General features: G+C 31.9%; 1 protein-coding gene across 1 annotated transcript; it reads right to left on the reverse strand.

Moving 5' to 3' along the window:
• Nucleotides 1-5,560: 5,560 nt before the first annotated feature.
• Nucleotides 5,561-9,864, reverse strand: LOC120283277 (protein ECERIFERUM 26-like). The gene is made up of 2 exons (XM_039289918.1): nt 9,353-9,864; nt 5,561-6,595 (listed from the first exon to the last, which is right to left on the reverse strand). Exons 1-2 carry the CDS (start codon nt 9,773-9,775, stop codon nt 5,693-5,695), a joined length of 1,326 nt encoding a protein of 441 aa, XP_039145852.1. The 5' UTR covers nt 9,776-9,864; the 3' UTR covers nt 5,561-5,692.
• Nucleotides 9,865-15,893: the final 6,029 nt, after the last annotated feature.

The raw sequence follows: 15,893 nt of genomic DNA on the forward strand, positions 1-15,893 counted from the left end.
TTTTGTAACCAGATCATCTCCTTGCTAGGTTATGTAACAACGACATACTCTGTTTCTGTTGTAGAGAGAGCAACAACTTTCTGCAATTGAGAAATCCAACTAACTGCAGTGCCATTCAATGTATAGATGTACTCTGTAGTACTCTTCCTTTTATCTGTATCTCCAGCAAAATCAACATCTACATAACCTCGCAGTTTCAAACTTGCACTTGTGAAACAAATACATATATCTGATGAGCCCTTCAAATATCTTAGAATCCACTTAACTGCTTCCCAATGCTTCTTTCCATGCCTACTCATGAATCTACTCACAATTCCCACTGCATGTGCAATGTCTGGCCTTGTACACACCATAGCATACATCAAGCTGCCAATAACTGAAGCATAGGGCACCTTCCTCATGTAATCCTTTTCTTCTTTTATCTTCGGTGACTGTTCTTTGCTCAGTTTAAGATGACTACCCAAGGGTGTGCTTACAGATTTGGCTTCATTCATATTGAATCTGCTAAGAACTTTCTTCATATACTCCGACTGTGAAAGTTTCAATATACCATTAGCCTTATCTCTAATGATTCTCATACCAAGGATTTGATTTGCAGCTCCCAAATCCTTCATTGCAAACTGTTTTGACAATTGTTTCTTCAAATAATTGATCTCCTCAATGCTAGACCATGCAATGAGCATATCATCTACATACACCATTAAGATGATATAGGAATTGTCAAAGAACTTGATATAGCAACAATGATCAGCTTCACATCTCTTGAACTTAATTTCATGCATAAAACTATCAAATTTCTTGTACCATTGTCTTGGAGCTTGTTTCAGGCCATACAAGCTCTTTCTTAGTTTACAGACTTAATTCTCTTACCCCTGAACAATGAACCTTTCTGGTTGAAGCATGTAAATGTCTTCATCCAAGTCACCGTGAAGAAACGCTGTCTTTACATCTAACTGCTCAAGATGTAAATTCTCTGCAGCTACAATTCTAAGCACCAGTCTAATCGTTGATATCTTCACAACTAGAGAAAATATCTCTGTGTAGTCAATGCCCTCCTTCTGCTGGAACCCTTTAACTACTAATTTGGCCTTGTATCATTTGCTACCATCATGCTCATTCTTTATTCTGTATACCCACTTGTTATGCAAAGCCTTCTTAGTTGCTGGTAACTTAGTCAGTTCCCATATTTGATTTCTTAGCAAGGAATCCATCTCATCCTTCATGGCTAACTCCCACTTGCTTGAATTCTTATCTTGCAAAGCTTCATCATAACACTCTGGTTCACCACCATCAGTCAGTAGGAGATAATTTAGTGATGGTGAATAACGTTGAGGAGGTCTAATGTTCATGGAGGATGTGCGAACATCAGTTACTGGTGTACTCTGATCAACCTGTGACTCTGCATTCTCCTTATCTTCTTCACTCATTTTCTGAACAGTACTTTCAGTTAATTCATCTAAGTTGACAAACTCAGATTTCTTTTGATCTGTGACATCTGACAGTACGGTTGACCTATCCTTGTACATAGCCCGTTCATTGAATATCACATTTCTGCTTCTGATGATTTTTCTGTTTTGTTCATCCCAAAACCTATAGCTAAATTTCTCATCACCATAGCCAATGGAAAAATATTTTTTAGACTTTGCATCAAGTTTACTTCGAGCATTAGAATCAATGTGAACATAAGATACACACCCAAAAACTTTTAGATGTGAAAACTTCACTTCTTTACCGCTCCAAACCTCCTCAGGAATTTTAAACTCTATAGGAACTGATGGTCCTCGATTTATTAGGTAAGCTGCAATGCTAACAGCATCAGCCCAAAAAACTTTTGGCAACCCAGCATGTAGCCTCATACACTTAGCAGGCTCATTGAGAGTTCTGTTCATGCGCTCTGCCACACCATTTTGCTGTGATGTCCCAGGAATAGTCTTCTCCATCTTAATTCATTCTGCAGCACAATACTCACTGAACCCTCCATCTACGTACTACTCTCCATTATATGATCTTAAGCATTTTACTTTCAAACATGTTTCTATCTCAACCATGGCTCTCCACTTCTTAAAAGTCTGAAATAAATCTGATTTATTTTTCAAAAAATAAACCCACAACTTTCTGCTTGAGTCATCGATAAAAGTTACGTAGTACCTTGAACCTCCAAGTGATGCAATCGGTGAAGGTCCCCATAAATCAGTGTGCACTAATTCCAAGTTTTCAACCTTTGGAGTCCTGCCAGTTTTCAAGAATCTCATCTTTCTCTGCTTTCCTAAGATGCAGCTTTCACATATGTCAAAATCAATAGACTTTATTTTTGGTAGCTTTCCTCTTGACAACAATATCTTCAATCTTTTCTCACTCATGTGACCAAGCCTGCAATACCATAGGTTTGCATCAATACTTGCTTCAGTAACTGCAACTATATCTTTTGGACATGTGGTCATATATAGAGTACCAGTCTTTTTTCCACGAGCCAATACTCTGGCTCCCTTTGTAACCTTCCAAGTACCACCAGCAAACAGAATTGCATGCCCTTAATCATCGAGCTTTCCAACAGAAATCAGATTCCTCCTCAAGTCTGGAATATGCCGAACCTTCCCTAATGACTAGATGGATCCATCGGGCGACGATATCCTAACTTCTCCCACACCTACAACATCCAAGGCTAAACCATCAGCCAAATACACCTTCCCAAAATCACCTGTAATGTAATTTTGTAGGATCTCTCGGTGTTGAGTGGTATGAAATGAAGCTCCTGAGTCCAAAACCCAATCATCAAGTGGACTGTCTATTGCAAGAAGTAATGCATCATGTATCTCTTCTGTTACAGCATTAGCAGAATCATCTTCATTCTTCTTTTGAGGGCTTTTGCATTGGTTCCTGAAATGACCTATTTTTCCACAATTCCAGCATTATAATGGACGGCCTGATCTAGATTTACTTCTGCTTTGATTGAAATTTCTGGATTTTGATCTACCCTAATTTGAGCTTTTGTTAATGTTTCTACCTCTTGTCTCAAGATTTAGGGCATAGCCAGATCCTGAAGTTTCACCTACATCTCTTTTGCGAATCTCCTCAGCCAAAACTAGATCTCGTATATCATTGTACTAGAGCTTTTCTTTTCCCATAGAATTGCTTACTGCCATCCTCATTGCTTCCCAACTGTGAAGCCAGAACGATCAGAGCATGAACCTCATCATCAAAATCAATTTCTACAAATGACAATTGATTTGTGATAGTGTTGAGGTCATTTAGGTGTTGTGCTACTGATGCGTTCTCTGCCATCTTCAAATTGAACAATTTCTTCATCAAATGCGCCTTGTTATTTGCCTACGCCTTTTCATACATACTAGACAACGCCTTCATCAGATCTGTTGCGGTTTCTCCTTCACAACATTATGTGCAACATACCTTGACAGATTTAATGTGATAACTCCCAATACCTGTTTGTCAAGAAGAACCCAATCCTCAGCCTTCATTGTCTCTGGTTTTATCACCAAAAGAGGTAGATGTAATTTCTTTGCATGCAGATAATCTTCAAGCTGCATCCGCCAATACGCGAAGTCTGTGCCATCAAACTTTTCTACTCCATATGCCTTTCCTGTTTCCTCTGCCATTGCCATTGCTCCCACTCAAAAAACAAAAAAAGAAAAGAAAAACCGTGTCTCGATACTCAATTGTTAGGGAACCCAAGAAACAAAGCGCAGAATAAAAGAAAAGCAAGAAAAAGGAAAACACGTAGATTTACGTGGTTCACCCTAAAAACTAAGGCTACGTCCCACTACCGTCACGATTTCACTATTTTTCTTCCCAAAAACTTTTTACAAGGATGAATATATATATATATATCTATATATATATATATATATGAGAGAGAGAAAGGGGGGAGAGAAAAAAAACCCTAGTACAATGAAAATTTCCAAATACCCTCTCAAAAGAAAGCTGGACATCGACACAGTTTTAATGGCTTAAGAGTAGTTGAGTCTAAAGTCAAAACGAATAATTGATTTAATTCTAGAACCTTTTGAAACTAGAGTTACAAGAAATCAAATATGAAAATAAAAAACTAGACACATTTTTAATTAGTCTTCTATTTAGACGTTGCAATTTAAGATATAATAATTGTTAAAAGAAAAATCAAATATTAGATTTTGGGGAAAATTCTTTGATTTAATTAATGTTAATTAATCAAAATTAGAATTTGAAAATTAAAATTTTGATTTATAAATTTGACAAATTTTTTGTTAAAATTAATAATACTTTTGAAATTAATTATTAAAGAGAGTTTGTTGGATAACTCTCGTGAGTCAAGTTTAATACAAGGTTATAAATAAATTTGGTCAAGTAACGGGTTAAATAATTAAATCTCACAAAAAATAGAAATTGTTAGAGACTATTATGGAAAGCTTATATATCTTAAGCTTGGGCTCATACATCTATTAAAACTCTTATAAGATGGTAAGTTGTAACTTTAATCTCAAAAGTTAAGTGGATAGCATGAATTAAATCTCATTATTTGTGGTCCTATGGATCAAATTGTGGATGAAGATTTTTGGAAACACTTTAAGCAAGTGCCACAAATTTTTCACAAAAAAGTTATCTTTTCATATCGCATCTCTTTCACCAATAGTATGCTATCCTTTCATCCACTTTTTTTCCACTAAAAAGATGCCATAATTATTACTATTTTTTTTTTTTTAAATGAACTAACCCTTTCATACGTTGCTTTCATTTCTTCAAATTGTCAAATAGGAACAAAAATATTATCTTAATTTTCATTATAAAATTTAAAAGTAAAAGTTTTTCTTCTTCTAAATTTTTTCCTATATATTTGATATTCTTGTTAATAAATGCATTTATTAAATTGTTGCCCAATTACCAACAAACTAGAGGGTCAAATTATTTACTTTTCACTTATATCTCTTTATTAATTAAAAAACAAAGATTAAAAAGTTTTTCTTTTTTTCATAACCTTTGAATTATTTTTTATTGATTTATACTCGCTTCTTTTGCTAAAATTTAATTTCAAAAAAAATTATAAAATAACCAAATTACCCCTCATGCTCTACTACATATGAGATGGAGAAAAATAAAAAACAAACAAATACCAATAAGACAATAACATTATCTCGAGCTAGTTTATAATTGGTAATAAGTTAATTTTGTATCTAATATCACATGGTTTTTAATTTTGGATCTAAAATTACCATAATATCCCATCAAAAATATCACAGAATCATTAAATCAAATGCATAAAAGTAATTTTATTTTTTATTATTGATTTATACACACTTCTTTTACTAAAAATTAATTTAAAAAAATTATAAAATAACCAAATTACCCCTCATGCTCTACTACATATGAGAAAAAAAAATATAATAAAAGTAAACAAATATCAATAATACAATAACATGATCTCGAGCTAATTTATAATTGGTAATATGTTAATTTTGTATCTAATATCACATAGTTTTTAATTTTAGGTCCAAAATTACCATGATACCCCATCACAAATATCTCATCATCCTTTTGTCAAGGGTATAAAAGTAATTTTTATTAAAAATAAAATTCAAATAATAGATTTCTCAGAACAATTAAAAATCAAACTCAAATCAAGTCCATGCATGACAAACATCAATCCAAAGATTCCAAACAGAACATTATTCCACAAGTCACCAAATTAACCACCCTTCTATCAATGAAACATAAGCACTGGTTCATACTTAGCAATGACCTCATCCCTACAAATCCTCTCCGTCAGATCCTCCCTCAAACTAATCACCACCGTCCGTCCCATCCCCTCCTCCGGCGTCGGCAACACCACCACCACCCCCTCCCCAACCACCCCACCAATCCGGCAACTCATGTGCACCGGCTTCCCCTTCTCTCCTTCATCAAACACAGCACCATATCCAAACACGTGCTCCAAGTTCACACACGTGAGCTCAGGGCCGTACACCGGAAACTCAACCTTCTTCTTCTTCTTCATCATCATCATCTCCTCCTCCACCCACTCGATCGCCGACCAATACTCCTCCTCCTCCAACCCGGCCACGTGAGCTGCTATCCTCTCCGCCACGTTCCCCACACCGGCTTCCAGCTCTGCCGTCACCGACGAGAAATGCATGGCGTTGCCGTAGAAGCCATGCGGCAGCGGCGCGTGCATGCGTTTCCTGAAGTCAGTGCAAACAGTGAATGTGTTTCCGGTGGCAATGCGGGACAAGAAAAGGGCAGCAAGGATGGAGAAGGGAGTGAGTTGTGGGGATAAAGTGAGGTGGTGATCGGAGAGGAGGGATTTGAGAGAGGAGTCGGAGAAGAGAAAGGTGGCTGAGGAGATATTATTGGAAGAGGAGGAGGACGAGGAGGAGGAGGAGGAATGGGAAATGGAATTGGATTTGGAGGAGAGGAGAGGGGAAGAAGGGTTGGGTAGAGGACGGGAACGGAGGCCGGGAGGATGGAAGAAAGGAGGGTTGATGATGCATGCATGGCGGTGAGCGTCGGACCAGGCCTTGATGAAGAGCATGGCGCACGTTGGATCAGCATGCATGTGTGGGCAGCTTAGTCCTATTGCGTATGCCTTGTCTTCAAATTCAGTTATCTGTTAATTAATTATTGTAAGTGTACATATACATACATACAAATTCAGTGCTTAATTATATATAGTTATATATATATATATATATATATAATGTAATATAAACTTGTATAAAAATAATGTAAATAATAATGTAGTAAATATAGACTCACTACATATTTGTGATGCATAAGTTCTAATTAAACATTTTCTTCTTATAATTAGGATTTTTTTTTATAATGTTAACAAGTCGACATACTTCACATATCAATTAAATATTCAGCCATACTTTAACAGAGAATTGAATCTTCAACCTCCCGCATTATAAATAATCTTAATAATATATTAAATACTTATCTTGCTATTGTTCCGTTGGTGTGCCGGTGGTTGCATTATGAAATGATGGAGTTATTATTAATACCAATGATTTAGGTCAATAATATACTATTTTTATCTAGACTGACATATATTTAATTATTTTGGTGTAATGTAATATGATCATTATAAAAAATAAACAATTTTTTAACTAAAAACTTAAGGTCATTTTAGATATATTTTTGAAAATAATTAAGAGTGTTTAAGTTATATTTTCAAAAATATTTTTACTAAGTATTTTTTAATACTAACATAAAAAAATATTTCATTTTTTGTTTAAAAAAATCAAAATAAACAATACACATTTATGAAAAATAAATGATTTTAAGTATATCCATGAAAACATCAAATGGGTGTTCATGACTCTTGTCACGGCGCCCCCGATCCCACCAACGATTAGCCGTGCGGCACTTAAGGCGGAACCTTACAGCTGTCCACTACTCTCTTTCCCTTGGCCGTCCATCTCTATATATATATAAATAATTTTTAAATGAAAAGTTCATTTTATTTATTATTTATAAAAGTTGTCCTCTGAATGCCTTCTTTTACACTTTCCTCTCAACATATCTAACTAGATAGCCCCACTGTGATGAATAGTTGAATACCCTTCTCAACTAGTACTGTTTTGCCGCTTGAATGAAAAGAGGAAAAATTATTGGGCAGCATTGATTTAAAAAAAAAACCCCACAGAGGAATGTTTTTGTTTTTTTATACTTTTAATTAAATACTCTGGTTCTTTTTACTTGTCCAAATTTTTTTTTTAAAAAATTTATTTATATGTCCATTTAAAAAATTCTATAAAACATTAAATAGTTTTTTTCAACTTTATTCTTTGTTTTTTTATACTTTTAATTAAATACTCTGGTTCTTTTTTTACTTGTCCAATTTTTTTTTTTAAATTTATTTATATGTCCATTTAAAAAATTCTATAAAACATTAAATAGTTTTTTTCAACTTTATTCTTTGTTTTTTTATACTTTTAATTAAATACTCTGGTTCTTTTTACTTGTACAATTTTAATTTTTTTTTTAAATTTTTATATGTCCATTTAAAAAATTCTATAAAACATTAAATAGTTTTTTTTTTCAACTTTATTCTTTATTTTTAATATACTCCTATATTTTCTAATATCTTTTGAAAAAACTAAAACACTATATTGTGAGAAAATAAAAAATACAATTAAATTATAAATTAAAATTAATAAAATATTAATAGGTTTCTAAATGGGGTAATTTTAGAAAGTTGATACAATTTTTTATAAACTTAAAACAACAATTAAGTTTAACTGATTTTTAATGGGCTTGAAAAAACTTAATCTTTTATATGGTTAATATTATTGTAATACAGTGTTCTAATTTTATATATAAAAAACCTAGAGTGACAAAGATTTTTTTTTAAAGCTATTTTAAAAATAAAAAATTTAAGTTGAATATTAACTCAAAGTACAAACTATGCATGGAAATATTTTTTTAATTATTTATTATATTTATATTTAAAATTTTCTATTAAAATCACAATATATCATATCATGAATCCAGACTTTTAACAAGAGTTGTTGAACTCCAACTATGCTCTGTTGACTAAAAATTTACAAGCGAAATATGTCCTAAATAAAAATTTCCTGTTTTCAATTAGGTGGTAGTTGATAAGGTCATGTGACACAATTAAGTAACCAAGTCAGAGCTATAAATATGAGTAATGAATTCAGAAAATATTTTCCCACATTCAAATAGATCCATATATTTTGCTGTGAATAACTCATACTCAAAATGGTTTCTACAAAATTTAGAAATAAACTCAAAATTTTCTGTTTTTTCAATTGATAAATTCATTTTTATTTTCCTGAGTACCCCAAAGATAACCGATTCAAATTAATTTATAATCTATAAATCAATTTTTTTTCCCCTCAAATCTATTCCATACCAGCTCCAACATGTTAGATATATAGATGAAATTATGCATATTACTTGTGCTTGATGCTATATTAAATGTAACCTAAATATATTATTTATGTAAGATGTAATAAAAAATTTAATTAATTTTATATTTTTAAATTTATATTTTTTAAATTAACAGTTGTAAAACTATTTATTACTCCACATATTAACCTTAATAAAGAAGAAAAAAATAATAATAGACCATTTAGCATGGTCTCTGGGTCCTCACGCGACCCCCTAGGTCACACTGTGCGGCGCTCATCACACCAACCAGAACCCTTACAGTCTCTTTCCCTGTAAACCCCAGTCCTAACCCTAACCCCAACCCCACCCAACCCCAACCCCAACAATTAGAAGAAGAATAGCATGCCATTTCAAATAGTAACCCTAATACTAACCATAACTTTAACCCTAAAATGACATCAGAAGAAGAAGAAGAAGAAGAAGAAGAAGGAGGAAGAGTACTAACCTGAATATAAAAAGGAGACCAAATAGAAGTATTTTCAACCATGGGCTCCCAGTGCGCCAGGTCCATCTCCTCCTCCGCCGTCGCCGTCTCCAGCCATCTCTCCAGCGTCACTCCGGCCTTAGCATCCACCACCCTCACTCCTGCATCATTGCATTTTACCACCCAGTTCCCATCCTTTTCCCCCCTCACCAACCTTCCGGCCATCGCCGGATAGTGCGACAGCACATCCGACAAAGACTCCTTCAGCTTATCTTCTTCCATCTCCGGTCCTGCCTTATAGTAGAACACCAGGTGCAACGTGTGCGCAGCCATGGCGTGGTCTAGCGGTGACAGTGGGTAAGTTTTCCCTGGCCTCACCGGAGTCATTGACACTGACGTGGATTTTGCTACCTCTTTCACTCTCTTGACCTCGCCGGCCGTCATGGCTTCCTGGCCGGAAAATTCTCTGGATTTTTCAAGAGAGACGTGGAGTGTGTGTTTTGTTTGGTTTGGTGGTTTATTTATTGAAGGTTTTTTGTTGTTGTTTGTTTGCATTGAAGGGGGAGAGATTGGAGGGAGTTTGGTGGTTGGCGTTAGTTGGAACCTTGGTTGAGTATTTACTACTTTGGTTTTTTGGGACAGGTGGCGGCTTTTGATTGGTTTATTTATGCTGAACAGCATGTAGCTGATTTATCCAATGTTTCATTAACACGAAGTCATATAATAGGAGATTGGTATACCTATAACATTAGCAAGATTCTGTCACATCTTAATTAAGAGTGCCCATACCTTATAAAGTCTTATAAATTTATTTTTTTTAAATAAAATTGTAATTATTTAAATAAATGTATAACTGCAAACAAATTGCGCTTGATTGACGATATTAAAAAAGAGCCATAAACCTCAAAAATCCTTTGGTGAAGATCAAAACCTAATTCAATATTTTTTTTCCATTAGTAAGAGCCTCATTTAAATATCAATACAAGAAAAATTACTTTTTGCAATGACTAGTTTGTTAGAAATTTAATCATAGTACGATATATGACATCTAAGCACGTAAATATGTCGTATTATAAAACCAGATTATGATATTTAATATATCACATTAATTAAGTAATTAATATGTAGCGCAAGCAGGATCACTTACCTCCAGCCATAGCAAATCAAACAGGACAAATGAAGGGAATTAAATCTACACTTGAAGAAACCAAAAGCTCTTCCAATCTATGTCGTTCTCTCCCATTAATGGGGCTGGGTATTCTCAAGAATGTTAGATTGGGGACCCCTGGTGCTGTACTATATATAATCCTTACCATCAAAGGATTAACTCAACTTAAAATTTAAGTAGATCATTATCCAAAGTGCCAATTAGAGTTAACTTAGAATTCCATTAGATAAAGTCATGTACCACTTTATTTAGTTTGAATCCATATTGGATTAATATCACGAAATTAATTCAAACTAAAATTCAAACTAGCATTCTCCCACTTGGTCCAACTTTATCATAGTTAACTTAATATCCATTCACATTAACCCATAAATCCGCATGTCTACAACAAAAAAAATAAATTACATGAATCATGGGGGTAAGTCATCATTATAAACCGAGAATTACCTTCCATGCATTACGATGCAATCTCTCTCTCACTAATGCAAACTTATATATGACATTTTATCATAATGAATAAGCCAGATGCTTATTCGGGTCCAACGCATAAACAAATATGCATATACTTAACAATTGTCATTTCTCAAACTTAATGTATACACTTGACGAGAAGACAACCAAACATGATCAAGAGTTTCAATAAAAATTCATGCTATCCAATATAGCTTATTAAATAAAAGTTTACAGAAAAGAACCAAGTCCTATCTGCTTTGCATATGATCCTCAAATAACTTAAGTGCATGCATTTCATATAAGGATCAGTAGACATCAATTCAGTGCTAATGTGTTCCAAAACATAATAACTGAATTATCAAACTTAATGGACTTGAGATAAAATTAACTATGTTTGCCCAAACACGAAACTCTTCAACTATATACCCAACAACATTACCTCAACATACTCAGCATCAATTGAAGAAATAACAACTAAAGATATGTATTCTTCAAAAGATAGCTTTGTCAGCAGCTATAAGAGGTAACTGAATGATGATTTGAGAAGATCAACAAGGCCAACAAAATCTTAATCCGATTAATCAGCAATATCAAAGTTGATAAACATAAGCATGTAGTCATAATTCCTTACTAGTACCTCATCACTTTCTTTATGGTTTTCTTAAAATCTAAAGATTATAATGATATATTCATAACATTCCAGTATCAGGTGCAATACCAGATTTTCAACAAATTTGAGTACATAGGGTTTCTCAAACTTAAGTATACGGAATGTTTTCTAATTGTTCTCTTTCCAATACAACACTATTAATAATAAACTATGCATTAGGTAAATAAATTTTCATCCGATATCTCTCACAAACTATAATGCCTCAAAATAACACTCTATGATCTCAATATCAATGACATAAGACACCTTAATTATATCATCCAAACCAAAATTTTTAGAGAGTAATTAATTCACCTAATACACCCACAATATATCTACATAATCTTAAATATAACTTAAATATATATGTGCTCCCACTAATATGGTATATACATGATTCGCCTTATTCTTTGCAAAACTAAATGAAGAGATAAATCATGAAATTTCAAATACCACCAACGGAAGACTTATTGTAGTATTATGCGGATTTCTCAAATTGCACATCCAAAACCTTACCTTTAATAAAGAAGAATCCTAGAGGTCATATACCTCTTTTACAAATTCTTCATTAATAGGTCAATTTTCACATCTAAGTTAAAATGAGCAACAAATGTCATAATAACACGAAAAGCCAACAGAAACATGAGAAAATCTCTTGTAATCTATTCCGTTTATATGAGTAAATCCCTTAGCAAAATAGCATTATCTTGTATCACTTAATCTTTCCTAATGAGTCCGTTTATTGTCAAAACTAAATAGTCTCTGTCCTATATGGCAACTCAACAAGATCTCAAATACCATAACATACTATAGAATCAATATCATACTTTATGGCTTTATACAATATTTTAGTTTTACTACAATTGATGCTAGTGAAAATTTTTAAGGTTACAATTGACTCACAACATAATCACCAGATAACACTTATTCTAGTTGATCTATTTAAAGTTGCATTACTATAACCTTAAAGAGGTTGTCTCCTAACAATAAGTCAACAACTTCTGCTAGATGTAACCTAACCCGATCTACTAGAGTATGAATTAGATCCTTAATAGAAGTTATTCAATATTCATCTCAACTCGATAGATGTTATTTATAACAACCACATGATCTTCCTAAAAACTTGACAGGTTAATCACTCCTACTGATCAAGTCATTCATAACAATTTACATTTGTCGACTCTGTAATTCTAGTGATATAAATTAAACAACAAACTTTATAATCCATAGACTTTTAGGTAATCTTCAAAAGAATACAAGTAATAGTCATTGGGTCTAAATTTTCTCTCATATGGATTAGAAATCTTATCAGATATAAGAAATCCAAATGCACATATGTTACAAACCAAGTTTGCAAACTAAATTCTTCTTAGCATTTTTACTTCACTTTATTAGTTTACCTTCCCTTTATGTAATCTATTCAAAAATTCAAAGTTTATAAAACAAGAGTATCCATTACTCCATAAACTTTGATTTTCTTTATAGAGATTATCCTAATCTCCAATGCCACAATATAGAAGAATTTCATATATGTGAGATTAAGTATAAATACCATATATTTAGAATAATCCTTTTTTATATGTCTTAATTTACCTCAAGAAACATTCAGAATTCCTTATTATTCTTAACCTTAATAGGTATTGTCCTTTATTCTTTGCTAATGCACTTTTATAATTCTCTATTATCAAACTCCTTTCCTTATAAACACACATGGTCAAAAACAATTATTAACCAATTACTTTATATGTGTTATAGGAGATTTTAAAGTAATAATAAGAGAGTTATTGATAGAAAGATACATAAGCAAAGTCCTTTATTCTATATAACTCAACCTCAAGAGATTTAAATGAGCCATTATCCTTCTTAGTGATATGCTATTTTACACATTTATTAATAGTGAACTTTATTGATGATAACTCTAATATTAGTATACTAGAGATGGCTTATCCAAAGTTCTAAATTAGAAATCAATAGTCTTTAGCAAATCCTTAATATATTTACACTTAAGAGCGAACTACGTATATTAGCAGTTATGTGATTTTAATAAATATTATTCCCAAGTAATCACATCACTCATAATAATTATACAAGACAATCACCCTCTAAGTACTAGTGTTCAAACTAATATGTAGTTCAAAGTTCATAAGAGTGTAAACATTGCCCATATACTTAAATAGAGAAGAAATGATCTTTTCACACTATATAGTTATCATCACTTAAATAGACAACATTCAATTATCATATGAAAACCTTCAAACTAAAACTATTACAAATAAAATAATCATACTTATGAAACAAAATGGAGGTAAGAAAACAAAACGATATGCTTACCAATGCGAGCCATACCTAAAACATGAATCAAGTGTCATTTATAATCTGCCTGTGGGCGAAGACATGAACACAATAGATTCATCTTTATTGATAAACCTAATGGATAATCAAATTTCTTAATATCTGTGAGCGACTTAAGAAATAAGAATTATTCATTATTTTATCCTAATTATTCATGAAAAATACAATAAAATCCCTTTGGGGAAAAATTATCATATTAATCATAACTAATCACAACTTATGTCATTTAATCTTAATGTGATCATATATGCACTTTTAAAGTGTGATTTTACATAATCATGACAACTCCATAATTAGTCTAATACACACGATCACATGACATCCAACTTTATGCATAAACAAGGTTCAATAATGTGTTTAAAATATAAATCACTTTAATGCAGAAAGAAAGCATCTCCAAATGTCATTAATCTAAATGTAATCATGGAAAAATTCTTAATGTATAGTTTTTCATAATCATAGTTATTGTGACTAGTCCATAATCAATTAAAACTATACGATCACATGACATAAAACCTTATGGGTAAATAAAGATTTATCAAGACAAAATATAAACTATGTTTGATACAAACAAAAATACTAAATATTAATTATAATTAATATGAATTTATGTCATTCAATGTAAATGTGATCATACAAGAACGCTTAATGTACAATTATTCATAATCATAGGTGTTGAGACAACTCCATAATAAATAAAAATTGTACGATCACATGACAGATAACCTTATGCACAAGTGAAGTTTAAGAACATAAACAAAACTTGATACAAACAAGGTATCTTTATTAATTATAATTAATCACAATATATGTCAATAATCCTAAATCTGATCTTGCAAAGTCTTAATGTATAATTTACATGATCATAGATGCTATGACACTTCCAAATCAGCAAGTTTATACGATCACGTGACATATACCAATATGCATAAACAAATTCAATGCAAATAAAACAAGTTGGTATGCTTACTAATGCAAGCCATACCGAAAGTGAACATGAATCAATTTGTTATCACAATCTCCCTGTGGGCAAAAATATAGATACAAAAACAGATTCAAAAGGACCAATAAAACTAATGGATAATTAAAATTCCTTAATACCTGTGGGCGACTTAAGAAATAAAAATTAACCATTATTTCATCCTGATTAATTATGTAAATATAACAAAATCCCTGTGGGGCAAAATCATTATATCAAACATAATTAATCACAACTTATCACCTGCTAAAACTTATAAATAATTAAAACTACTTAATACCTGTGGGCGACTTAAGTAATAAAAATTATTTATTATTTTATCCTAATTAATTATGAGCAATATAACAAAATCCCTGTGGGGCAAAATCATTATAATAATCATAATCAATTACAATTTATGTCATTTAAACGAAATGTGATCAATCACACTCTTAATGTGTAATTAATAAAATAAAGTAAAATAAAATAAAATCATGGATGTTGTGGCACTCTATAATTAATAATAATTCATTCAATCACATGACATACCAACCATATACATGAACAAATTCAATATAAATAATTAATTATACAAATTATAATTAATCCACTTAATGTATGCCTAATTCATACAAACAAACCCTTTGAAAATAAATAAATAAATAAATATTAAGGGTTCAACATGCAAAAGCATACTTAATTTGTTTAAAGCAAAACAATTTTACAAAAACATCCATTAATTTATTTTATTCAAACATCATTCAATATAATGATTAATGTAGGACATAATAAAATAAAATAAATTATAAATAAAATAAAATAAAATAAAATAATAAACTTAATATTAGGGTTTTACCCTAACTTCTTATATGGTCAATCATGGTAGTGTCACATCGGACACTATCTTCGCACGGCCTAGAGTTTGGAGCTACACTCCATGCAACTCCATTATAAAAAGTTATTTGCACAATTAAAATAATCG

The sequence above is a fragment of the Dioscorea cayenensis genome, chromosome 19, assembly GCF_009730915.1.
Source record: "Dioscorea cayenensis subsp. rotundata cultivar TDr96_F1 chromosome 19, TDr96_F1_v2_PseudoChromosome.rev07_lg8_w22 25.fasta, whole genome shotgun sequence".
Classification (NCBI taxonomy): Eukaryota; Viridiplantae; Streptophyta; class Magnoliopsida; order Dioscoreales; family Dioscoreaceae; genus Dioscorea; species Dioscorea cayenensis.